At 39.6% G+C, this 26063-nt stretch overlaps 1 protein-coding gene across 3 annotated transcripts in view; it reads left to right on the top strand.

Annotated features, from left to right (window-relative positions):
• The window catches only part of LOC115221506 (E3 ubiquitin-protein ligase CBL-B), a 123251-nt gene that overhangs the window by 50686 nt on the left and 46502 nt on the right, over positions 1–26063 (top strand). For all 3 annotated transcript variants that reach the window (XM_029791705.2, XM_029791706.2, XM_029791704.2), the window contains exons 2-3: positions 15081–15227; positions 23944–24075. In XM_029791705.2, coding sequence (XP_029647565.1) covers positions 15081–15227; positions 23944–24075 — 279 coding nt within the window. The remainder of the gene's footprint in view (positions 1–15080; positions 15228–23943; positions 24076–26063) is intronic.

Genomic DNA, 26063 nt, shown 5'->3' with positions numbered 1-26063 from the left:
ACAGGTCATCTAGTCAGGATTATTCCTGTTATGTTTCCAGTAAAAACATCTTACCTCTTATTGTGTTGCTATAAGAGGCTGGCATTTGTGGAAATGTGTTGCCTTGTTGATATGGATAGTGTGTCCACAACAGAAATATGTTTCCACATTTCTGAGTGGTTGAGCAGTTGAACCTTCTTTGGTCTCTGAAGTTTATTAGTGGATGATGTAGAACAGGTGTTCCTACCCTTTTACCATTGCAGCTTTTGGTGATAAATCAAAACCCCGCTTTTATTTAAAAAAAAAAAGGTTTCATAAAAATTGAATACTGTTTTGGGGAAGGAGAGAGAAGTATTCCTTAGTTTTTGTTTGTTGTAAGAAGGGACTAAAGGAATTGGCACCAGTAAAGGCATTCAGCCTGAAAACACTGCCTTTAAAAGTTCCATTCAAAGGTGGTTGTTAAAAGAAGGATGATGATGTTGAGTTCATATCCTTTAAGCATTTGGCTTATTGTAAAACATATCTTACATTTTCTTCTTCATCAAGCAACTGCAATTGAGATGAATTTCACAATGTTACATCAGGAATCTCTGCCTGTGTCCCTCTCCAATAGCTTTGGTTGGTCTTCAGTTTCATGTATGTTTCTGCCACTCACATCAGTGTAGTTGAGTGGTTTTTATCCACTATCAGGGTGCTGAAGTCTCCAAAATATAACATTTGGTGTTCAGTATGACAGCAGTAGTCAGCAAAGCCTTTGCTGTGTTGAGCAGTAATAGTACAGATTGGTGGAATGTGTCCACAAGTCTCTATTTTGGTATGTTCTCACACCATGAGATGTTTCATACCCTCTTGAACCACCAAGGTCTCTTGAAGCTCCTCTATATCATATTTTATCAAATATTTCAAAAGGGATATTTTTTCTTCGCTCCATACTCACTAAGTCTGAAGGAAGAGACAGAGCCCATGGTCCTTGCCGGCCTTCTGAACCTGGTAAGGATATAACACTCCAGGAATTTTCACAGCCATTTTCTGTGTCTCTTTTAAGATGGCTGCTTTTGACTGTTCTTGTTTTCTGATGCTTTGCATTTTCATTAACAGGGTATCAGATATTTGATTCTAATCACTTTTTGATCTCAGCCAATCAGTGATAGCAGTGTTAGTGATGTTATTGTGAGCCTTAAAGCCAATCAGAGATGTCAATGAGGCTTTAAACTAATCAGTGATAGCTGTGTTAGCGAGATCATTGTGAGCCCAAACCAATCAATTTGTAATGTTTTTTCTAAGTAGAAAATGTCCTTCAGAAAGATCTTTAGATTATTGACACAATTCCTGGAGTGTTATATCCTATTCCCTTCATATTATATTTTTAAAGAGTCAACTTTCAGAATTGCCAGTAATCAAATACATTTCTTTTTCTCTCAATTTTACATTCCATCTTTACCCCTCTATAGCAAATGGCTGTTCATATTTGGACATTATTAAAAGGATTGTTACTGCAATTAATCCTACACTTGCTGTTGTTAATAACTCCTGCTACTAACATCATCATCATTTCAGTGATCCACTTTATTTGTGAAGCAATGCTTAAATGGGTCAGACAAAATTGGATAAGGTAGAGATCCTGTGGTTGGATGCCCTTCTTGTTGCCAACCCTCATTTGTTTCAGAGCAAAGTAATATTTTCCCTAATCCTTCAAGCATGTGAAACACAATGGGCCAGACATGTTTTCATGGAAGATTGCAAATGAATGCCACCATTTGGGTGGTGATGACATTTGTTGATAACTGTTACACAACATCAAGTAGATACAAATACACACACACATACATACATACATACATGATGGGCTTCTTTCAGTTTCTGTTCATCAAATCCACCCTCAAGGATTTGGTTAGCCCAGGGCTATAATAGATGCTTGTCCAAGATGCCTCACGGTGGGATTGAACTTGAGGCCATCTGGTTGAGAAGTAAATTTCTTAACCACACAGTCATGTCTGCTCCCATATTATTACTTTAACTTAAAGCAGAGCTTTCCCAACTCTTCAGGACGGTGACAAATATTTTAAAAACAAAATTCTTTGTGGCTCTTTAAGCTTAATTTATGAAACCAAATATATAAAGCCAAATTTATATAGAAACTAACTGCAAAGTCAACAATGCTTTGATATACTTTATATCTAAATATTCATTAAAGTTTATCTATTTTCACTTAATTTTACAATATGCCTAGAAATTATTGGCACCACAGTTTGGAAAATATCTACCAAAAAGGGGGGACAGTGCTGCTACATTCTGGATCAAACTTGGCGCCAGGCCAGCTTCGAATGATTGAACATTCCAAATGATTGCAGTCGTAGTAATGGGGAAGGGCTTTGGTGAACTGTTATTCTAATTTTAGACTGTTACAGATACCAGATGTTGTGTTAGCTGGACTAGCACTGACCTGTACCAACTTGGCACTATCAGTAACTACAGCTGGTACAAATTCTGTTGCAGAGTTCTTAAGACTCTTACGCAGGAACTGTATCAACTTTGTACCAACCACCAGTCCTTTAACCCTAAAACTGGGTGGAAAAAAAAAACTGTTACAACCATAGCCTGCATGTCCTGTTGTATCCTACAGAGTAAACAGTGTGATTTAGGATTCATCAGGGTCTTGGAACAGACTTAAAATGCTGGGCACATGGGGTGCTGTTCTTGGCAATGACCTGGGCTTGGTAATGACCTGCTGCTGTTTTGTCGAGTCATATTTAGGGTTTAATATTTAATTATAACTAAAAATAGCAGCATTGACCTCTAGGTGAAATATTTCATCCCTTGTTTCCTCTACAATTCACTGACCGACATAAAATTAAACTTAACATTGAAGCACCATCTTTTACACCATCCACAGCTGTCAAATGTAAAGGATGTTTGCTGTGAAGTGGTGGCACCAGTGCTGGAGATTTAAACATTAATTACTTTCACATCCAAATTATTGGTCTAAACTAGGCATGGGCAATCCTTTCTGAGAAGTGGGCCACATGAGACCTAGATCATCACCAGATGGGCTGCACTACTAAAAAAAAAGAATTCAAAGTGACTTTTTGTTAGTCATGCCATTTAGAAAACCTGATGGGCTGCAATTTGCCCATGACTGGCCTAAATCATTGAATTCTAAATTAATGAGATCCATATTGACACTGTGTTGTAATTAGAGAGTAACTAGAAGGAAGTGAAGATAATGACTATAACAGGACATGAACTTGTGATCTTACTGTTTGTTATTCAGTAGTTTTAACCTGATAGCTACAGAATTTGTATCTGTACTAGAATGAGATAGCAGGCTAGTGGATGGAGATAAACCTCCTGTTTGTGATATAGCACATTGCACGACTATGGCTGTTCCACCATAGAATCTAATGTCATTTCTAATCATCACCACCACCACCACCACCACCACCACCACCTTCATCATCATCATCATCATGACTATAATGGTTATATCAGCATTAGCAACTTGTTACAAAACATCTGTGCGTTGTGTAAATTAACCAATATCAGCAGCATCGTTCTCCAATTTTATTCCTGCTACTGTCCATGGAGTGATTTAAGCTGGTGAAATATTTTCTCAAAGAACTGTACTAAGGGAAAAAGAAAACCAAAAAAAAAAAATACCCCCCAAAAAACAAGACCCATACTTAACTATGTAGCCTTCATGCAGAAGGCAACTCTGGGTGTCCCTCTTTCCTCATTATTAACCATGCATGAATAATGAACTCCCTGCAATACCACCTCTGTTGTGGTTGTTGTAGTACTACAGGGCTGCAGTTGAAATTGAGTTAACTTCTAAACCCCACACTTGGTTCCTCTTTGCATCTAAAACAATTCCTTTATATCTCATTAGGCGACCGTTTCTCACACAGTTGGCCTTATATCATTGGTAGAGAACTAGAAATTGCTCATTACAATCATTATTATTATTATTATTATTATTATTATTATTGCTGTTTTTTTTTGTTTTTTTTTTTGTGGATTTTTCTTTTTGCCATTGGCTGTTATAATTGAATATTCCTTCACTAGCTAAGCAAATTAAGACCTTGATACAGCCATTAAGCTAATTATCAGTAATTCCTGTTTGAAATATATTTCGAGAATTGGTTGGCTGAGGGGCTGAGAAAGTTCCACATTTCGTCCTGTTTCAGGGTTTTGGTATTACGCTGTAGGAAGAAGAGGAGGAGGAGGAGGTGGAGGAGTGCTGCTAATTAGTGCTAAGTTGTTCTGTTGCTGCTATTTATAGCTTCCTTCTCACATTTCTTTGTGTGTATTTCTATTGCAGTGGTACATATCTTGCTGTGGTTACACTGCCATAGCTCACACACACACACACACACACACACACCTGTTATTCAGAGCTTTGAAGCAAGAAGGGTTCATCATCATCATCATCTCCTCTTTTTTTCTGTGCATGATTTGAACAGGCCTATAGAATGGTACAACACCGATTCTTTATACATTGTAAAAGACGGTGGCATTGGTTAAAGATTTCTAGTTGACCAATCACTGGTCCACGGCATTTCTGATAGCAGACAAGAGACCATCTAGGAATTGGTTAGAGGACCTTCTCCTTGCAAAGTATTTCCTTCAAATAGCCCTTGTTTTCCACTGATGTACGTAGCATCCTAACAAGACGTCTGCGTTGGCTGGGTCATGCCCTCCGTCGTCAGCCAGGAGAATTCATTTACGAAGCAATTGCCCCAGCTCCCCTTCAGAGTTGGCGAAAGCGATGTGGTGGACAAAGAAGAACCTGGCTGATGACGGTCAAGGCTGATCTGGAACCCAACCTAGGCCCCCATATCTACGGCGTTTGCCGCTGGAATAAGGAGTGGTTGGAAATCATGCGGTCGTTAGCCTTAAATCACCAGGTCTGGTCGGCGTTTGTGAGAGATGCAGCAATGTGGATAAATGAAGCCAGCTCAACCCACCCCGGGTGAATGCTGTATGAAGAAGATATACATAGCAAGAGTTATAAGTGATTTACCATAGACCATCGATGACTTTTCTCCACTGTTTTCAACTCTGGGCTGTTCTTTGAATTGTCGTTAATGCTTGTATAATATTGCTCTTTTTCTAGAGAAGGGTATTAGCCCTGTAGAAACTCATTTTCATCTAGGAAAGAGGTCGTACTCTATCCTTTGACCAATCCAGCGTGAGAGACCCTACCAGGATCTTGACTCCACTTGTATAGTTTTCATGGTCATTGAAGTCCACAAGCCATCACACTGCCACAATGACTTGGCCTTGTAGTGGCAAAAAATATTAAAATGTTTGTAACATTTTACGGCTACTTCCCATGCTGGCATGAGTTTGAGGAGTCATCACAGTCTAAGTTTCGTCTCATTGGGAGCCACTGCTCCTACAGACTTTTTGCATGTGTCATTTGGGTTGGTTTCTATGTCTAGGTGCTCTTTCTAATGTCAACATGTTTACAGTGTGAATGGTGGATGGGGAGGGGACTTCGCACACAGTATGTAAATGTAGATAATTCTCAAGATATGTAAAGCATGTAGGAGGGGGGAAGTGAGAAAAAAAGAAGAAACATGACAACAGAAGATGAAGAAATGGATATTTAAGAGGTAGGGGTGTAGGTGTAGAGAATTCTTCATGATCTCAACCATGTACATTCACTTCCATTTTCCAAGAAGAGGAATATGGAAGAGAGAGCAAGCGAACAGTGACATCAGAAGGACCAGAATTGGTGGAAGGGCAATGGGATCAAGAGTATAATGGGAAGAAGGCAAAGCCGTGTGTATGTCTCACTATCCTTCATATAATTATATAACAAACTTCTGTACAGTTGGCATCTATCAAATGTCGCTCAGTCTGAAGCTAACATAGTGAACACTTGTCCATGCTACTGCCTTGTGAGATTGAATTTTGGGCCATGGTGGTTGCAAAGCAAACTTAATTACCTTACTGACTGATTTGATCAATAAAATAGAAATAGAATTTAAAAAAAATTATTCTTTCTGTGTGACCTGGTACTGGTCCATTGACCAGTACCAGGCCACGTAGGAAACCCTCATCCTATATTAAACTATTGATGATCTCTGTAAGTTCACACAAAGCTGTCCCTTCTACTTGCACTAATCTCATCTCTGGTGCCCAGCATTGAGATCAGATTTTACCACTTCCTCTTATGTCATTTACAGTGTTTATATTTTATTATATTTATTCAGAAAATAACTCTACCTTTCATCAATCCGTAGTAGGTACCAGTCACGTGTTAAGTCAGTTTCATGAATTATACCACCTTGAAGAATGTATGGCCTGAGCATATGTAAGAAATTATTACTATTAAAGTAAAGCAAAGGGATCAGAGTAATCGATCACCACCACCCCTTTTCAGGCTTTGAACCTATATTAGGCCAAATTTCAGGCCTTGTATCTATATTAGAAAGAATTAAGGCAGTGAGCTGGCAGAACCATAGTGATATCTGTGGGGCAGTTGGTGTGGCTGTTATTGTATGCGTGGAATAGTTTTATAAGACTTCCATTTGATATAATTTAATTATGACATATATAAGGCGCGGGCATGGCTGTGTGGTTAGGGAGCTTGCTTCCTAGCTACATGGTTTCGGGTTCAGTTCCACTGCATGGCACTTTGGGTAGGTGTCTCCACTATAGCCCCGAGCCGATCTCTGATCTGGCAGAGTTTCTACAGTTGGACGCCCTTCCTAACGCCAACCACTCCGCAAGTGTAGTGGGTGCTTTTTACGTGCCACCGGCACAGGTGCCAGGGGAGTCTGGCAGTGGCCCCGCTCGGTTGGTGCTTTTAACGTGCCACCGGCATGGAAGCCAGTCAAGGCGGCACTGGCATCGGCCACGTTCGGATGGTGCTTTTTACGTGCCACCGGCACGGAAGCCAGTCGAGGCGGCGCTGGCATCAGCCACATCAAATTTTAAAAATTATTCTTTCAGTATGGCCAGTACTAGGCTATGCAGGGGACCCTTGTCCTATATTAACAAACCATTGCTGATCTCATCCAGCTGCAATTTCACACAATGAAGTCAGATCCTGGTTGTGATTATTTCACTTCATCTTTTTGTAGAAATATTAACCATAGTAATCAACAAAGGAGCCTCTACATTGTCACTTGATCTACTAGAAATAGTAGCCTAAAGAAACAAGGGACATTGGATGAGTTCTGGTTTCATACTGCCTGCAAAAATATAGGATGGTCATGTTTGGAATGTCTTGATCATATGTCTACTGTATCGAGGTTAAATATTACAAACAACACTGCAACTTTCTGGTTTTGCCGGCATTAATAAACTGATGTTCATATGCTGATGATGATGATAGCAGTTAATTCGCCTTCGAGACTGACTTCTCTGAGTAAATGGTAGATTCTGTTGTATTCCATTAAGTTGTAGAATTTGATTATTATAGTCATTAAGCTAACGAGTGTTTCATTAGAGTTATTACTTGGGTTACAATGGGCGAGATTTAAACTTCAATTAAGTCTATTGTATATCGAGTCCACTCACTCACCCTTCACCACCACCACCACTGCTGCTGCTACTACTGTTTGGACTGCAACATCATGCAGCATGCCCACTCCACCCCACTTCACCACCCACCACTCCACCCTACCCTGCCGCCCACTATATCTTCCCACCCACCGACCCACTCCACTATACTACCTCGTTTCCACACGATACCCTAGATATACTGCGTTTCACTCTGGTTAGGTACCATGCTCTGCACACCAACAGTGTTTCACTCTAAGTTTATTATTAAACTAGCAGTATCGCCCGGTGTTGCACGGGTTTGTTTCGACCCTTTAGAATTGGAATTTTTGAAAAGTAAAAATTTTGCATTATGTAGCTTGTTATTCTCTTTAAGTGAACATTTTTCTGGTTGAAATACACCGAAAAATGGCGACACAGTAGTAAAAAATAGGGATTTTCATAGAAAAAAAGCACCTTTTTGATGTAAATAATTTTTGGTGTTAACATGGTCCGATTTGAAATTTTTCTTCTACGGAAGGAAGAGCAAGCCTTCTTCTATCATACTCTCAATTTTGGTCAACTTGCGCCGCAGGGTCTCGGAGGAGATAGTGTTAGTTGAAGGCTACCAAACCTGCCATACACAGACAACTTCAGCTTTATATATAGAGAGATGGAGGTACAACAATGGACAAAATTTAGTGTTTAAAATGTCAATTTTCATACTACCACCACCAACAGCAACAAAACTACTTCCTACCTATATCTCTTCTGGCTACCATCCATCACTATCGCATGTCTGTACCTCCATCACCTATCTGCCTCTACTCTAGCTTCCATTCTATCACCATCACGTCTGTACTACAACCATTACTTACCTCTATTTTGTACCATCACATTCTTAACACTACTATCACCTAACCCTACTCCAGCTACCATCCACCACCATCATCTAACCACTACTTTAGTCAATATCAACTTCTATCACCTGTCCATACCACCATCATCTACTTCTACTCTGCCACCATCTTCACTTACCTCTATTTTACCATTCTGTGGATAGTCATCATCATCATCCGTTTTCCATGCTAGCACAGGTTGGACAGTTCGACCGGGGTCTGGTAAGCCATGGAGGCTGCACCAGGCTCTAGTGATTTGGCAGTATTTCTGCAGCTGGATGCCCTTCCTAACGCCAACCACTCCGTGAGTGTAGTGGGTGTTTTTTACGTGCCACCAGCACAGGAACCAGAGCAGGCTGGCAAATGGCCACGATCGGTTGGTGCTTTTACGTGTCACCGACACAGACGCCAGTCAGGCGACGCTAGTATCCGCCACGTTCAGACGGTGCTTTTTATGTGTCACTGGCACGGGTGTCTTAACTACAATTTCCATTTGAATTTTTATTTTGATATAAATGTGTAGTATATTTCTGACGTGGAGGCGCAATGGCCTAGTGGTTAGGGCAGCGGACTCGCGGTCGCAGGATCGCGGTTTCGATTTCCAGACCGGGCGTTGTGAGTGTTTATTGAGCGAAAACACCTAAAAGCTCCACGAGGCTCCAGCTGGGGGTGGTGATCCCTGCTGTACTCTTTCACCACTCTTTCTTCTGTTGGCCTGCTCACTTAGCCAGCGGGGTGGCGTCATTCAAAGGCTAAAACAATGCGAACGCATTGTGACCAGCGATGTGTAACAACATCTGATGGTCTGGTCGGTCACGTGATCACGTGATATTTCTGACAGCCATATGAAACGGAACCACATGAAACACTCCTAATCTCATGCAAATGCATAAAAAGTATGCGCCGATGTTAACCTATCAATGACATGTTTCCAATATTCACAATGCTAATGAGATATGGCAATTGTGCAATGTGGACAAGAAGAGTTGACTGGTGGCATAGAACAGGTGACCAGTGGGAAAATAAAGTGGGATGGGATATGGAGGATGGGTGACATGGGGAAGTGGTTTCAAGGAGATGGTTAACTGGTAGCAAGTAAGGGAGGTGAAATATGTAGTCCTGTTCTTATGAAATTACTGCAGCTGAATAGTGCCATGATTAGGATAATGATGGAGGGATGGGTAATAGGAAGTCGTCTAATTTTTGTCTCGGTACAACTACACTGTTGTTGCACTTGTAGCGGAGCATTCTAATCTCATTTCTGTCTAGTTTTCACCTGTTCTCTACATTCAAAACTCATGCTTCACTTATTGGAAAACCCATGGATTCCAGGTTTTGCTTCCACACCTGGAATTACTTCCCCAATTTCACCATGGATTCAGCTATAAGAATGAGATCATCAGCACAGAAGTATTCCCATGGAGGACAATGATAAATAGGAGGGGGGGGGGGACAAGAGGTGAACCCATTTGAACTTCAGTCTATACACTAAAGTCATTACTATAATCATTGCTAACTCTCACCTTACTAACTGCTCTCCAGAACATGGCTTGGATGGCTCTCACCAGCCATTCATCTACTTCTAGCTTTTGCAGTAATCACTAGATCAGGAAGCAAGGGACCCTGATGGAGACTTTTACTAGGTCAACAAATACCAAGTATAATGGCTTTCAACTAAATACTTGAGCAATTATTAGAAAGAAGGCATCAGTAGTACTTGTCTCTGGCAAATACATGGAATTGATTAATCTTGTATTATTCCATACATCAGTCCCATCGAGGCTATGGCTTGTACTGCAGTCTGCAACTGTTACTGATATATTTTTGTAGCAGTACTTCTTCTAGTTATCTATTTGAATTTGATGGAGAAACTCCGCAGAGATGGAACTTTGCAAAAAATTTAATTCCAAACAAATGCTGAAAAGCTGATTCGATATTAGGAGTTGGATAAGAGTCCAAACAAATGACGTGGATCACCCCAGATATGTACATCTCTGCTTTTCCTACAACTACAATAAGCCATCAAGGACAAGAGTAAAGATCAGACTACGAAGCTTTTGAACAACCTCAAGTATCCCCTCCAACCAAACATGCTTTACTTTCTCTCAGATGAGAAAAATTTCTGCCAGGATCAGATTGTGAACACACAACAACCATTGGCTTGCCATGTCCCCAAAACCTGTACCGAGTGATAAAAATCTAACATCCAGTCAACATTATGGTGTTTAGAGTGATCACTAGTGGTGGCGATATTATTCTTACATTCATCTTTCCACATGGCCTCAGACTCAACACAGAGGCCTACATCAAGTGCCTGGAAGAGGTAGTGCTGCCCTGGGTCAAGAGGGTGGCTGCTGGAAGACCCGATGTCTGGCAACAGGACTCTGCACCATGCCACACAAGCAAGAGAACCCAGTCCTGGCTGTCAGACAATTTCTGTGACCACCTCACCCCTAACACCTGGCCACCTAACTCCCCAGACTGCAAGCCCCTTGATTATTATGTGTGGGATGCAGTTGAGCAAGAGACTAACAAAACTCCTTGTAACATCAAAGATGAACTGAAGGCAAGGATTATGGTAGCATTCATCAATTTAAACAACTCAGAAGAGTTGCAAGCGATTCCAAAGTCGCCTGGAGGCTGTGGTTGAAGTCAATGGTGATTTTCTTGAATAAGTTTACTCTTTAGTATTTCAAGATATTTTTTTGTAATTTTAGTAAATATATATGTTAAAATGAGATGTCAGTGTTATTTTCATTTTTGTGTAATTTAGATGATAGTTGATTCACCATACTCTGCATACACACACACATATTCACAGTATACAATGATATATATATCATTGTATAGCTTGATAGATATGAGCAATATTCTATAACACTGACATCTTCAGACTTTATAAACTTTTTTCTATGGATTTGAACTCCTGTCTCTAGAGTTGATAATTTACGTTATCCATGTAACCATTTTACATTTATGAACACACCTGACAAGTTCTCTGGTTCACACTTCCTCTATCTTAATTGCTAGGTTACTGATTGTTCTCTGAGCACCCAGCTGTGTCTACTCACAAAATTACACACACTTCAACCATCACTGTTGCTAATACACTACTGCTACGACTAATACCTCCTGCATTGTTGTGCATCCACACACTTCATCTCAACCAATCACATCCTGGTTTCTCTTCATAAGCTCTTCTAAACACTTCACTCAGAAATCAAAACAGGATGCTGTTGATTTGATGCCAGCATATGTATTCCAAGAGGATCGGTTAAAAGGCTCTGCCTTCCTATATACTGCTACATTCTACTTGTTTGCTGTTTCTCAGATTTCACTGAGTTTTTCAGTTCAACAGCGTTACAAAGACTCTCTTAGAAAACAAAACTACAATGGTGTTGGTGTTAGAATATTATAAATACCAAATTGAGAGAGAGAAGTCACAGCAACCCATTGACCTGAACTAAAATTGCAAATCCATCAGTTGCTGGGTCATATTTTTACCAATTCACTCTAAGAACATCTCTTACTGTGAAAGTAACCGAAAAATAGATTTAAATTAATTAGTTTGAGTAGAAGGAGTAGCAGGTACTCACTAATATAATTGACAGTAAGATCTTAAATTGCTGCTTGTTATGTTTGTAGTTAATTTATAAAATACAATGGTATTGGTGGGTGGTATGTTGTGATGCGTCTGGTGGTTAAGTTGAAACTGAAAAGGTAGGGTTAGCTGTGATTGACCTTTTTGTTCATCATTGGGTGTTTATAACAAGGGTGACAGGGTGCCACTTTGCTCTTACTTTAGCTTCGGTTTTACTCTCAGGGTTTCCCACTGGCGTGGGTGTATGATTTTACATCTATATTTAAAGATTTCATACAGCCAGCCAGATTAGAAAGCAGTTGTGTGTGTGTGTTAGATATATTTTCATTGTTGTTGCTACAAAACCAAAGACCGATTACAACAACAAGCCAGTCAGAATACAACATAAAATAAAACAATTTCGGTTCTATTGTTATTATTATTGACTGTTTTTTATTATTTTTTTTTTCATTACATGGATGTTGCCATGTTACCTAATGTCTGTGTGTTTGAGTAATTATTTTTCTAGTTGGATGGACTCTGATAACCATTGAACTGTGAAGTAGGGAGTGGTGCTGCCTTGTTTATTCTGTTCAGCCATGTAAACTGGAGTAATATGAGTGGGATACGTTTAATTGCCATGGAAGAATTTAACATTTCAGTGCGCTTGTCCTTCATCTTGTGGGTGAGGAACACGAAGAGAAAGTGTTCAAGCACTTGACCTTTGTTTTGGAATAGATGTAAGGAAGAGAAAGGAGAGCAGTATGGACTATTAAATTTCGAAGGGGAAGGAGAGTTACTCTGAATTTTCTTTTTTTTTTTATATTGATGTGGTTTTGTAGTAAGTTTGCTCCCCAACCACAAGGCTCTGGGTTCAATCCTACTGTGTGAAACCATGGGCCAATCTTTTACTATAGCCTCAGGCCAGCCAAAACCTTTTTGGTGAATTTGGAGGACAGAAACCAAAAAAACCCAGTCATTTATATGTATGTATGTGTGTGTGTGTTTGTGCGTATATATGTGTGTGTGTGTGTGTGTGTGTGTGTTTGTGTGTGTATATATGTGTGTGTGTATATATATGTATATATAAATGTTTGTGTGTGTGTGTGTATATATATATATATATATATATATATATGTATGTATGTATATATAAATGTGTGTGTTTGTCTCACCCCACCTCTTGACAGCTGATGTTTTGTTTACATCCCTGTAACTTAGTAGTTTGATAAAAGGGACAGGATAAACATCGGGCTTTAAAAACATAAGTCCTGGGGTCTCTTCATTCGATTAAAGTTCTTCGAGGCAGTGCCCCAGCATGGCTGCAATCTAATGACTGAAACAAGTAAAAGATGGAGAATAAAAAAAAAAGACAGTTAAAGTTGCTGGATCTTGAATATCGGGTGTATTTGTTGGCATATTCCCCAATTTTTCTCTTGATGTTGAAATTGATATGCTTGTGTCTCAAACACAAATGTATCTTGACAAAGTGGTGTGATGTCTGTGTGTCTAGCTGGTTCCTGAAAGCTCTGTATATTGGTTATATTGCAGTTAAAACAGGTTACCCATTATTAAACCAATATAATGTATAATTAATGGTATAGTTACTGGTGTCCCATCAACACAATGGCCTACGGGCCTTGTATGACATTGACCCTTCAACCCTTCAATGTTCAGATTACTCCATCAAATGTAATATGTATTTATTCACATTGTTTTGAATTAATCATGCATTATCTCACAGCTTCAAAATTTCGGTGATGTGATTGTTTATTTTTTTTAGAATGATATCTGGTTCAAATATTCTACCTCTTTTATGTTCGACCGGGATCTGGGAAGCCAGAAGGCTGCACCAGGCTCCAGTCTTATCTGTAGAAACATTGCCAGATAAGACTGGAGCCTGGTGCAGCCTTCTGGCTTCCCAGATCCCCGGTCGAACCGTCCAACCCAGGCTAGCATGGAGAACGGACGTTAAACGATGATGATGATGATATTGTTAGGTGGATGTGAGGGCTGGATCTGGTCACTTTGAGCATAAAGGAGGTAGAATATTTGAACCAGATATGACTGGTTTAGATGCTGAAAGGTTAAAGGGCATGAGATTGGATTCATGAAATTACATGGGGCAGTGGTATGCAGAATATCAGATAGACCTGAGGTTTTTTTTTCTTTTTTTTTTTAAAAAATTTTTGCCAGTATCCCTACCAATCATTCTATCGTGTTGGTACGAGAGGATGAGTACAATATTTAATAATGAATGATTTTCTGAAACTTCTCTTGTTTGAACTCCACTATCAATCTTTCAACTTTACCTGTTCAATCAATCAATCACACAGACACACACACACACAGACAGACAGACAGACAGACAGAGAAAGAAATGGTAAAGTCTGGAACTGGGATAAACTGGTGCTGATGTACATTGGTGGAAATCTATAGACCAGTGGTTTTCAACCAGTGTTCCGCGGAACCTTAGGGTTCCGCCAGTACAGTCCAGGGGTTCCGCAAGAAGTTACAAAACTGCTAAAATCGGCAGTAATTTTTAAGTCTCCTGTGCAGATACGTGTGCATAAAACTATTAAATTATTGCACAGGGGTTCCTCGAGCCAATGGAATGTTTCCTTGGGGTTCCGCTCCAGTAAAAAGTTTGAAAAGCACTGCTATAGACAGACATGTTGAAGTTCATTTTTTTCAGAGAATGGAACATCTCTTGTTTTAGGTTTATCTCTTCATTGATAATGTGGTTTGTGCTGTCATTAATTAAGCGAAGAAACCCCTATGCATACATTCACATTTGCTTTCTTTTTGCTTTTTTTTTAACAGCTATGATTTTTGTTTTTGATATTGTTTTGCTTTTCGTAAAAGCACCTGTGCTAATGCCACATAAAAAGCAACTAGTACACTCTGTAAGGTGGTTTGCAATTAGAAAAGGCATCAGCTGTAGAGACCATGCCAAAAGGGACAATTGTAGCCTTGGTCAGCTCCTGTCAAACCATCCAACCCATGCCAGCATGGAAAACGGACATTCAGTGATGATGATAATGATTTCTTTTCTGTTATAGACTACTTTTATATATTCCAGTTCATCAATTTAATTAGTGTCTTATAATTAATTTTTTTTCAACTTTCAGAACCATTATTCCATGGAAATTATTTCGAGTAACGCTGCATGAAACCCACTCCATCGGTTCTCCACTGGAAGCAATGGCGCTAAAATCTACCATAGACTTAACGTGTAATGACTACATTTCTGTTTTTGAATTTGATGTGTTTACAAGGTAAGTAAACATTTTTAGCTTTGGGTCAGCTCTGATCTAGCAGGTGTTCTTCTGGTTGTTACAGTCCTTTCTTTTATTCAGTCATAGTGTATCTATGACTACATTATCTAATGTGTTCTAAAATAGTATGGAGATTTGAGAGTGATTTGGCTGTTAATTTAACAAGGTCAGTTGTTCATAAAGAGGTTGACTTGTCTCTTATATTTCCTGAATTTCATGATTGATAATTGACTAGTACAGAGTTTGAACTGTCAATGCCAATTTTTATATTAGCCCTTTCGTTACCAGCCTGGCTGAAACTGGCTCTGAGTACAAGTGTCTTATTTTCATAAGTTTTGAATTAAAATCTTCCACCAAACCTTAGTCATAATTTATGTTCCTAACACTAGCTGAATGGTAACTAAGTTATTTTACTAAATCCTTTGTTATATTTAAAGTAATTGAAAGAAGCATAGAGCATCTCAAAATAAATACAGTAACGAAAGGGTTAAATAAACTGGACTCCTTAAAATTTGGATGTAACTGCCATAAGAATTTGCAACAAGCAAAGTAGGTAGTTCTAAAATTTCTATAAAAGATACAAGTAGCAACTTTGCTGGAAAGTGTTGTTTGTTGCCACTTCAGCATGGCTGTTCTGTTCGGAGTGACATTACTAATATTTTTTAACTCCGAGAGAATACCTTCTCCAAGCTGGTCTACTGGTCCTGTCAAATTGCTAGACGGTAAGGGTTTGCTTCTCTGCTCGCAATATATTGGATACAGGTTTTGTCGTTAACCATCTGGAGAAGTTGTTCTCCTGGGGTTAAAAAATAGTAATGTCATTGCGAACAGAACAACCATTTGAAGTGGTAACAAACATTACATTACCATAAGATTGTTTGGTGCAAATGTTTTACAAGAAGGCATACAACTGTGTGAGTGGTATGATGGTGACATACACAGTAGGATGATAATGGCATATACAGTGGTATACTGAAAGGTGGCGAGCTGGCAGAAATGTTAGCATGCCGGGCGAAATGCGTAGCCGTATTTCATCTGCCGCTACGTTCTGAGTTCAAATTCTGCTGAGGTAGACTTTGCCTTTCATCCTTTCGGGGTCGATAAATTAAGTACCAGTTACGCACTGGGGTCGATATAATTGACTTAATCTGTTTGTCTGTCCTTGTTTGTCCCCTCTGTGTTTAGCCCCTTGTGGGTAGTAAAGAAATAGGTATTTCGTCTGCCGTTACATTCTGAGTTCAAATTCCGCCGCGGTCGACTTTGCCTTTCATCCTTTTGGGGTTGATTAAACAAGTACCAGTTACGCACTGGGGTTGATATAATCGACTTAATCTGTTTGTCTGTCCTTGTTTGTCCCCTCTGTGTTTAGCCCCTTGTGGGTAGTAAAGAAATATATACAGTGGTATACAGGTGGTACTAGTGGTATAGAATTGGACTTTTTAGAATGAATGCTTGAAAGTATTTCTTGAATCATCTCTCCTCGTAAAGGTTGGTCAACAACCCTACTAGGCTGACACCTTTCCTAGTAAAGGTGGGTCAATGGTCTTGCTAGGCGGACATCTCTCCTCTAGTGAAGTTGAGTCAATGGTCTTGCTAGACTTCCTGAGTAAAGTTGGGTCAAAGCTATTGTCAGGCTGTCAACTTCCCTGGTATAAATGTGTCAAAGGTCTTGCCAGGCTGCCACCTTCCTTAGTAAAGGTCTTGTAAGGTCGATACCTTCCCCAGTAAAGGTAGGTCAATAATCCCCGGTATTGTACTTTCATTGGTCACATGCAGGTTATGGTGATTCCATTACCAACAGAATGACCAGTCAATGCTATTTTTACCACCACTACTACTACTACCACCTCTCCCTCCTCGTGTTGTTGGTAGTAGGCTTCTAAAGAGTTCTGTCAGTTTGAGCACCCCCTCCCTCCACCTTCTCTCTGACATAAAGGTTTGTTGTTGTACTTCCTGACTTGGTGATCCACTTGAGTGGTGGTGGTGGTGGAATGATTTACACACACACACACACACACACACACACACACACACTATAATACATAACTGAATTATAAAGCATACACATGCGCACAGGTTAAATAAATTGCATGCATACACACACAACCTACATAGTATATATACACACACATACACAGTTGACATATACACACACACACACCACTAACACAGTTGACACACACACCACTAACACAGTTGACACACACATACCACTAACATGGTCGACACACACACACACACACACACACTACTAACATGGTTCACACACACACACACACACACTAGTAACACGGTTCACACACACGCACCATTAACACAGTTCACACACACACACCACTAACACAGTTCACACACACACACACCACTAACACGGTTCACACACACACGTACCACTAACACGGTTCACACACACACACACCATTAACACAGTTCATACACACACACACACCACTAACACGGTTCACACACACATACACACCACTTACACAGTTAACACACACACACACAGAATTTGTAAATTGCACATACACACACAACGCGAAGAAATTGTTGAAAAAAAGAATCTTGTGCTCATCATCATCATCATCACCACCAGTATTATCAGTCATTGTTCATCTTAGTTGAGAGAGAGAGAGAGTTACAACTAAAAGACAGAGACAATAAACTACCATCTCGGAGAGAGAGAGAGAATGAGAGAGAGACCATCAGACAAAGAGAGCAGGATAAAGTTAAAACAGAGAGAGAATAAGATAAAGCTAACATCTTAATTGACGATGACTTTTACATTAATATCCTGGTCATGTTATTTATTTTTATAACTTTATTATAATAAAACATTAATTAGCTAATTAGTGAGAGTTCTTTAGTTTAATAAACTAATTCCAGATTTGCTGAATCTTTGCCATATTTAATATTCCAGGAACAATGTCTGTCTGTCAGTCTCTCTTTAAAAATGGTCTTTGAAATAGAGAAATATTTTAAGCACTGTTTTTCTTGTATTCTTTGTATAAGGTTGGTGTGTTTATTGTAGGGATGGGTCAGCTAGGTTTATAAAGCCAAACATAATCATGAGTTGTTTGAGAACTGGGATTGGTACAGTGGTACTGAGGAAGCTAGGTTAAGAAGAATCTGTGGGTTATTTGTTTCCATCACTGATTCTGTGTTTGGTACTGCCATTTCAAACAATTCCTGGGGGCTTTTTCCTCTCTGGTTTTAAATGCTACACAAGGGCTGACTTAGTCATTTGTTCATCAAGTTGTTGTTGTTGTTTAACCCAAGGTCAACTATAATTGAATCACATCAATAGTAATCCAACCATGAATATCTACACCTGCAATAGTTGATTGGTACTTTCATGTTTAACCCTTTAGTGTTTGCATTATTCTGCCAAAATTAATGCTTTTTTTATCCTCATTGCCTTGAACGAATCATGCATTATCTTGTAGCTATGAGATTTTGATGAGGTAACTGTTAATTTTTAAAATGACATTGTAGGGTTGGTGTGAGAGACCAGATCTAGCCAGTTTGAACATAAAACAGTCAGAATACTTTTGGCCGGATATGGCCGATTTAAATGCTAAAGGGTTAAGGCTGTAAGGCGTTATTTGATAGAAATTTGGCTGCTATTTCTAATGGATCGCGTTACCACATAAAGGTTCCATTGATAGTTTGGAAGTTGATAAAATAAATTACCGACGAGGGGATTGAGAGGAATGATGGGAAGTGGTGAGTTAGTCTTCTCCTCCTCCCACACCTTCTCTTAGACAAGTCTTCCAGTGTACAGACATATGAAGGGAAGATAAGGAAGAACAAAAAAAATGTTCACCAAAAGTTGAATGAATGGTGCTGATTGACATCATGTTGTGTGTCCCCCACCCCACCCCACGCCACCACACTATATACCATCTTTCTCATCTTACTGATTCAGCCCTGGGCCATGCTGTCCTACGTCAGTGGAATTTACAACTTTACTGATAACTCTCACCAAAACCTCAGCGCTGGAACCTGACACTCGCTCAAGACATGCAATGTTCAAATAAGAAAGACAAACAAAACAAAACAAAACAAAAATTCCTTCCTACAATTTACCAATGCTAAGAAGAGCTCTGCCAGCCACAACACCACAACACCCACCTGTTCATGGTAAACTCTTCTACAAGTGGTGCCAATGGAAGAACTCCCAGCAGGAAGTAACTCGACTGAATGTATTCTTTGAGAGATAATTGGTGAAACTCCAATTGGTGCTGGAAAGCAAGTGGGTGGATGTCTGGCAGAGAAGTGGAGAATAATACCAAAGTAGTTATTTGTTGGTTAAGAGGGTCAGTGGTTGAAGTGTTGGATGAGTGAGTTGAAGAGTTGTGAGTTCAAAACCTTCCCCTGTTGTAGTAATTGTTTTTGTTGTTTTTATCCTTAGACAAACCACAAAACTCACTTATTTCACTTTAATCAACTACGAAACACACACGCACACACACTGGAGCCAAACTAAGGAGTCTCTGTATGGTTACTAGACTTACTCAAAATATCACAATATAGTGTTAATCCTTCAGCTGTGAAATTAAATTTCATCATTATTCCATCATCATCATCATCATCGTTTAACGTCCGCTTTCCATGCTAGCATGGGTTGGACGATTTGACTGAGGACTGGCGAAACCAGATGGCTGCACCAGGCTCCAATCTTGATCTGGCAGTTTCTACAGCTGGATGCCCTTCCTAATGCCAACAACTCCGAGAGTGCTTTTACGTGCCACTGGTACAAGGGCCAGTCAGGCGGTACTGGCAACGGCCACGCTCAAATGGTGTTTTTGTTAAATTTCTATCAAAAAATAGAATTGGTGTTTTCTACAAATTCTGTGGCCTTAGTAAATGTGACATATCTCAACAAAATAAAAATGGTTTCAAATATGAAAGATAAACTGGTATATGTAACTATAAAATTACTTTCCACAGTTGGGGGTAATGAAATTTTGAGTAGATGTACCTATTTTTCACAGGAAAAAGGTTAAATAGAAAAAAAAAGGACATTAAATAATGTAGGTGAGCATGTCTTTATACAAACAAGATGGTCACATTTGGAATGTCTGTCTGTCTGTCTCTCTCTCTCGCTACACACACACACACATGAGTTTACCTCGTTAATCTAATCACCCTGTTCAGTTTCTCATGCACTCTGCTCACACCAAATCCTATGCTGGTGACCACCACAACTTATAGACATGTTGCAACTATGAACTAGCACCTGCGCCTCTACTTTATGCTGTCACCACACCACTACAACACATACATTATCATTACCGTGCTCTGCTACTTTGTGCTTGCTTTGTTCACGCACACACGTATCACTGCTACACTACATACCATAACACATCTTAACTACCAGCATTACTACACACACACACACACACACACACATACACACTTGTGTCCAAACCACCACCATCACCACACATATTCATGAGCAGGTAGCGATGAGTCGTGCCAAGCACCAGTACACTGTGTGTGTGTACGTGTGTTGAAAAATAAAGAGCAGAGGTGGTGGTTACTGTTTAGCCCAAGGTCAGCCCTGATCAAACAGATCAGAGGCATTCCAACTGTGACCATCCTGTCTTCGTCCTGTATGAAGGGAAAGTTCATTATCCTGCGTGACCTTCATTTCAGACAGTAGGCATTATTTGAAGGAGATTTGACTACTATTTCTAGTAGGTCAAGTGATTTGCATCGGTTGAAGTGAATGATGAGCAGTGAATGAATGCAATCAGAGCAAATCTATTGGAAATGTCCCTGTCAGGTGTATTGATTTGTTCCAGATTACACTGAAGTCAGTCATCTATAATGAGACTGCAGAATAATGTCTAATCATATCTATATATATTTTGTATAACCTCTGTGTATGTGTGTGTGTGATCATCATCATCACCACCACCATCATTCTAACGTCCACTTTTCCATGCTTGCATGGGTCAAACAAAAGTTTATTGAGGCAGGTTTTCTATGACTGGATGCCCTTCCCGTTACTGACCCTCATCTGTTCCTAAGCTAGGTAAATTTACCCCATGGCCGGACATGTTTTTGTGGAATATTGGACGAGAATGACACTGCTTGTATGGTAGTGACAGTCATTTTTGCAACTGTCATGTGATGCTAGGACAAGGAGACACTCAGATGCACACATACGCACACATGCTCACATCCACACGCACGCTCACATACACATGGTCGCTCACATACACACGCGCGCTCACATACACGACAAGCTTCTTTCAGTTTTCGTTTACCAAATCCACCCACAAGGTTTTGGTTGGCCCAGGACTAGAATAGAAAACACATGCCCAAGGTGCCGCACAGTGAGACTGAACCCAGAAGCGCATGGTTGTGAAGCAAACTTCTTGCCACACCATCACCTATATATTCTTTTATTTGGCCATGCTGGAGCACTACCATTAGTTGGACAAATCAACCTCAGGACTTATTCTTTGTAAGCTTAGAACTTATTCTATCGGTCTATTTTGCCGAACTGCTAAGTTACGGGTATGTAAACACAGCAACAGTTGTCAAGCAATAGTGGAAGTACAAACACACACACACACACACACACACACACACATATATATATATATATATATATATATATACATACACAATGGGCTTCTTTCAGTTTCTGTCTACCAAATCCACTCAAGGCTTTGGTCAGCCTGAGGTTATAGTAGAAGACACTTGCCCAAGGTGTCATGCAGTGGGATTGAACCTGGAACCATGTGGTTGGTAAGCAAGCTACTTTATCACACAGCCACACTTGTGCCTATATATATATATATATATATATATATATATATAATACAGGGAATATTGCATCTGATGCTGTAGATTTACAGGTACATGCGATTAGTGTTCAGATTCATTTGTTGCCTAAACTCTGACTTGAACCGCAACCAAAAAAGCAGGGAAGATATTGCTGCCTACTGAACATTGGTTATGGGTAGTGTTTCAATTAAGCATGTACATGTACAACAGAATAAAGGATACACAAGTAAACAACTGGTATCAGGTCGGATTATGACATATATTTAACCCTTTAGTGTTCTGATTATTCTATCAAACATAATGCTTATTGATTCCCATTGATTTGAATTAATCATGCATTATCTCATATCTTCAAGATCTTGATGGTGTAATTACCTAACGTAGAATAACATTGGTCAGTTTGAACATAAAACAGATTAAATATTTTGGCCGGATATGGCCAGTTTAAATACTAAAGGGTTAAAGATGATGGTTGAGTTGTTGCAGGAATATAGATTACAAGAGGCTGATGAAAGGTCAGATGAATGTTCATAATTGTTATGATAGATGTTAATATTCTCCCAGAACAGTCATATGGTAAGTCTGAATTATAACCTAATACCAATAATTCAAACCTACCATATAACTTCTGGGAGAATGCTTGCATATACTGTAACCATTATGAAAATTCTTATCAACCTCTTTTGATCTTTGCTCCTGTAACAGCTCACTCTTTATGTTTAACCATTTAGCATTTAAACCAACCATATCTGGCCCTAATATTATACTTGTTTTATGTTCAAACTAGCTATATCCAGCATCATGTACCTACCCTACAATGTTATTCTGAAATTAAACAGTCACATCATTGAAATCTTACAGCCACGCGATATTGCAGGATTAATTCAAAACAGTGGAGTGGTTGGCGTTAGGAAGGGCATCCAGCTGTAGAAACACTGCCAGATCAGACTGGGCCTGGCGCAGCCTCCTGGCTTCCCAGACCCCAGTTGAACCGTCCAACCCATGCCAGCATGGAAAACGGACATTAAGCGATGATGATGATGAATATGAATAAATAAGCATTATATTTGACTGAGTAATCTGAATACTAAAGGGTTAAATATATTTTGTAATCTGATCCAATACCAGTTGTTTGCTTGTCTATCCTTTTAATCTATTACAAAAACACACACACACACATACACACATAAGTACTTCTATAAAATCAGAATTATATGTAGAATACACAAAAAAAAAGGTCCACAATTTTTATTTTCAGTTAAGCACTTTTTATGTGAAAATAATTCTAATGTTTTTTAATAGCTTCCAGTAGTTGAAACCATACCAAAGCAGACACTAGAGCACAATGCAGTCCTTGGGCCTGTAAGAGCCTCTCAAACCTTACAAACCCATTCCAGCATTGAAAATGGATGTTAAATTATGATGATGATATGTATGTGGGAAAATATCACTTGTTTTATTCTGCAAAAAAAAAAAAAAGAAGAAAAAATAGTAATTCAAATATATAAAAAAAATTTAGTACATTTTCAACTATTTCTCATCATTTGTGTGTGTGTGTGTACACACATATACACACACACAAGATTGAGATATATGGCACATTGGTGTATTCGAGATGACCCATCCACCACAGCAGAATAGATATCCTAAAACTTTATTGGTAATGCTCACCCATGAAGGGCACTGGTGTTGGTGCCACATAAAAAGCACCCAATACACTGAAAAGTGGTTAGCATTAGGAAGGGCATCAAGCTGTAGAAACTAAGCCAAAACAGACTATGGAACCTGGTGTGGCTCCTGCCAAACTCTCCAACCCATGCCAACATGGAAAATGGACAATAAATGATGATGATGACATATATATATATATTATATACATACATATATAAACTGGCTTTTCTTGCATTTCCAGATTATTCCAGCCATGGACAAATTTGTTGCGGAATTGGAATGTACTTGCAGTAACACATCCAGGCTATGTAGCATTCCTTACGTATGATGAGGTGAAGGTACGCCTGCAGAAGTATGTAAATAAACCTGGAAGGTAAGTCAATGTGATAATCGTATGGTGTTCATGCCTTTCCTACTGGCATTAACTCTTTAAGGAAAGTTGTTTGAAGGCGGCGAGTTAGCAGAAACGTTAGCACGCCGGGTGAAATGCTTAGTGGTATTTCCTCTGCCGCTACATTCTGAGTTCAAATTCCACCAAGGTTGACTTTGCCTTTCATCCTTTCGGGGTCGATTAAATAAGTACCAGTTACGCACTGGGGTCGATATAATCGACTTAATCCATTTGTCTATCTTTGCTTGTCCCCTCTGTGTGTAGCCCCTTGTGGGTAGTAAAGAAATAAGAAAGTTGTTTGAAGTATTGTTGAACTAAATAACTTTATACTTTGGGTATTTAATTTTTTAATCATGGGTCAGAGAAATGTAAAGTTGAATTCTAGACTGCGCTGGTCTATCTACTCTACCTTCTTATTTTTGATATTAAAACAATGGTGTGCTGGCGGAATCATTAGCATGCTGAGCAAAATGCTTAGTGGTATTTTGTCTGTCTTTACATTCTGAGTTCAAATCCTGCCAAACTTGACTTTGCCTTTTTGGTTTTTTTTTTCTTTTTTACTTGTTTGCCATTTGACTGCGGCAATGCTGGAGCACCGCCTTTAGTCGAGCAAATCGATCCCAGGACTTATTCTTTATAAGCCTAGTACTTATTCTATCAGTCACTTTTGCCGAACCTAAGGTACAGGGACGTAAACATACCAGCATCAGTTGTCAAGTGATGTTGGGGGGACAAATACAGACACACAAACACACATATATATACATATACGTTGGGCTTCTTTCAGTTTCCGTCTACCAAATCCACTCACAAGGCTTTGGTTGGCCCGGGGCTATAGTAGAAGACACTTGCCCAAGGTGCCACGCAGTGGGACTGAACCTGGAACCATGTGGTTCGTAAGCAAGTTACTTACCACACAGCCACTCTTGCGCAGTAGCAGTTGAGCACTGGAGTCAGTTGAATTGACTTATACCCTCCCCCAAAGTTGCTGGCTTTGTGCCAGAATTTGAAATCAGTGATGGCATGAGAAACTGCTACATGGCTAATACCTGAAAAAACTGAATACCTAGAAAGTAAAACAAAACAAAACAATTTTGGCTGAGAAGCACAGAACTCAAATTTGAGATTGAAGAATTCTTGAATAAAAGTCTCCTCACTAGAAACCTTCAGCAGCCTATGATATAGCAGAACCCATTAACTACAGAACATGTCAGGAATGGGAAGAAACCACCACAGTCCCTGGCTGCTCAGTCTTGGCTTAGAAGCACTGCATCTACAGCCATAACAGAGTTGGGGCTTTCAATCATTGGACATTATGCCTGCAGTACCCTAAAAAGAGACAGTATTGATATACAGGTGATAGGGTGTGAGAGAATGACAACACTACCATACTCTGGGATATACCAATTTACAAAGATGGGGAGATCAAGGCTAAATGGCCAGATATTAAGGTCGATCCAGAAAGGAGATGTCTTCCAACTAAAAGTGTTAGTCCCAACAAGCAATAATATATCATTTTTGTGCCCACTTTTTCCATGCTGGTAAAAGCACCCACTACACTCACGGAGTGGTTGGCGTTAGGAAGGGCATCCAGCTGTAGAAACACTGCCAGATCAGACTGGAGCCTGGTGCAGCCTTCTGTATTCCCAGATCCCAGTTGAACCGTCCAACCCATGCTAGCATGGAAAGCGGACGCTAAATGATGATGATGATCTGACTTGCCATTGTCTAATGTGATAGAAACAATGCTACCTCCCTAGTGCTGCTTCTGTAAACTGTTCTTAAGGCGCCCCCGGAAAGTGTTTGGCAAATAGGAGGAAACAGCATAGAGCCAAGAGGTCTTTTTAGTCTTGTTGAGAGCTTGACAATCTCTCTAGCTGTAGCACCGTAAAAAAAAAAATATGCACCTAGTGCACTGTAAAATGGTTGGTGAGAGGATATCTAACCATAGAAGCAAAGCCAATTATGAA

The sequence above is a fragment of the Octopus sinensis genome, linkage group LG18, assembly GCF_006345805.1.
Source record: "Octopus sinensis linkage group LG18, ASM634580v1, whole genome shotgun sequence".
Classification (NCBI taxonomy): Eukaryota; Metazoa; Mollusca; class Cephalopoda; order Octopoda; family Octopodidae; genus Octopus; species Octopus sinensis.
The sequence above is the reverse complement of the archived record's forward strand: the minus strand, read 5'-3'. Positions and strand labels throughout refer to the sequence as shown.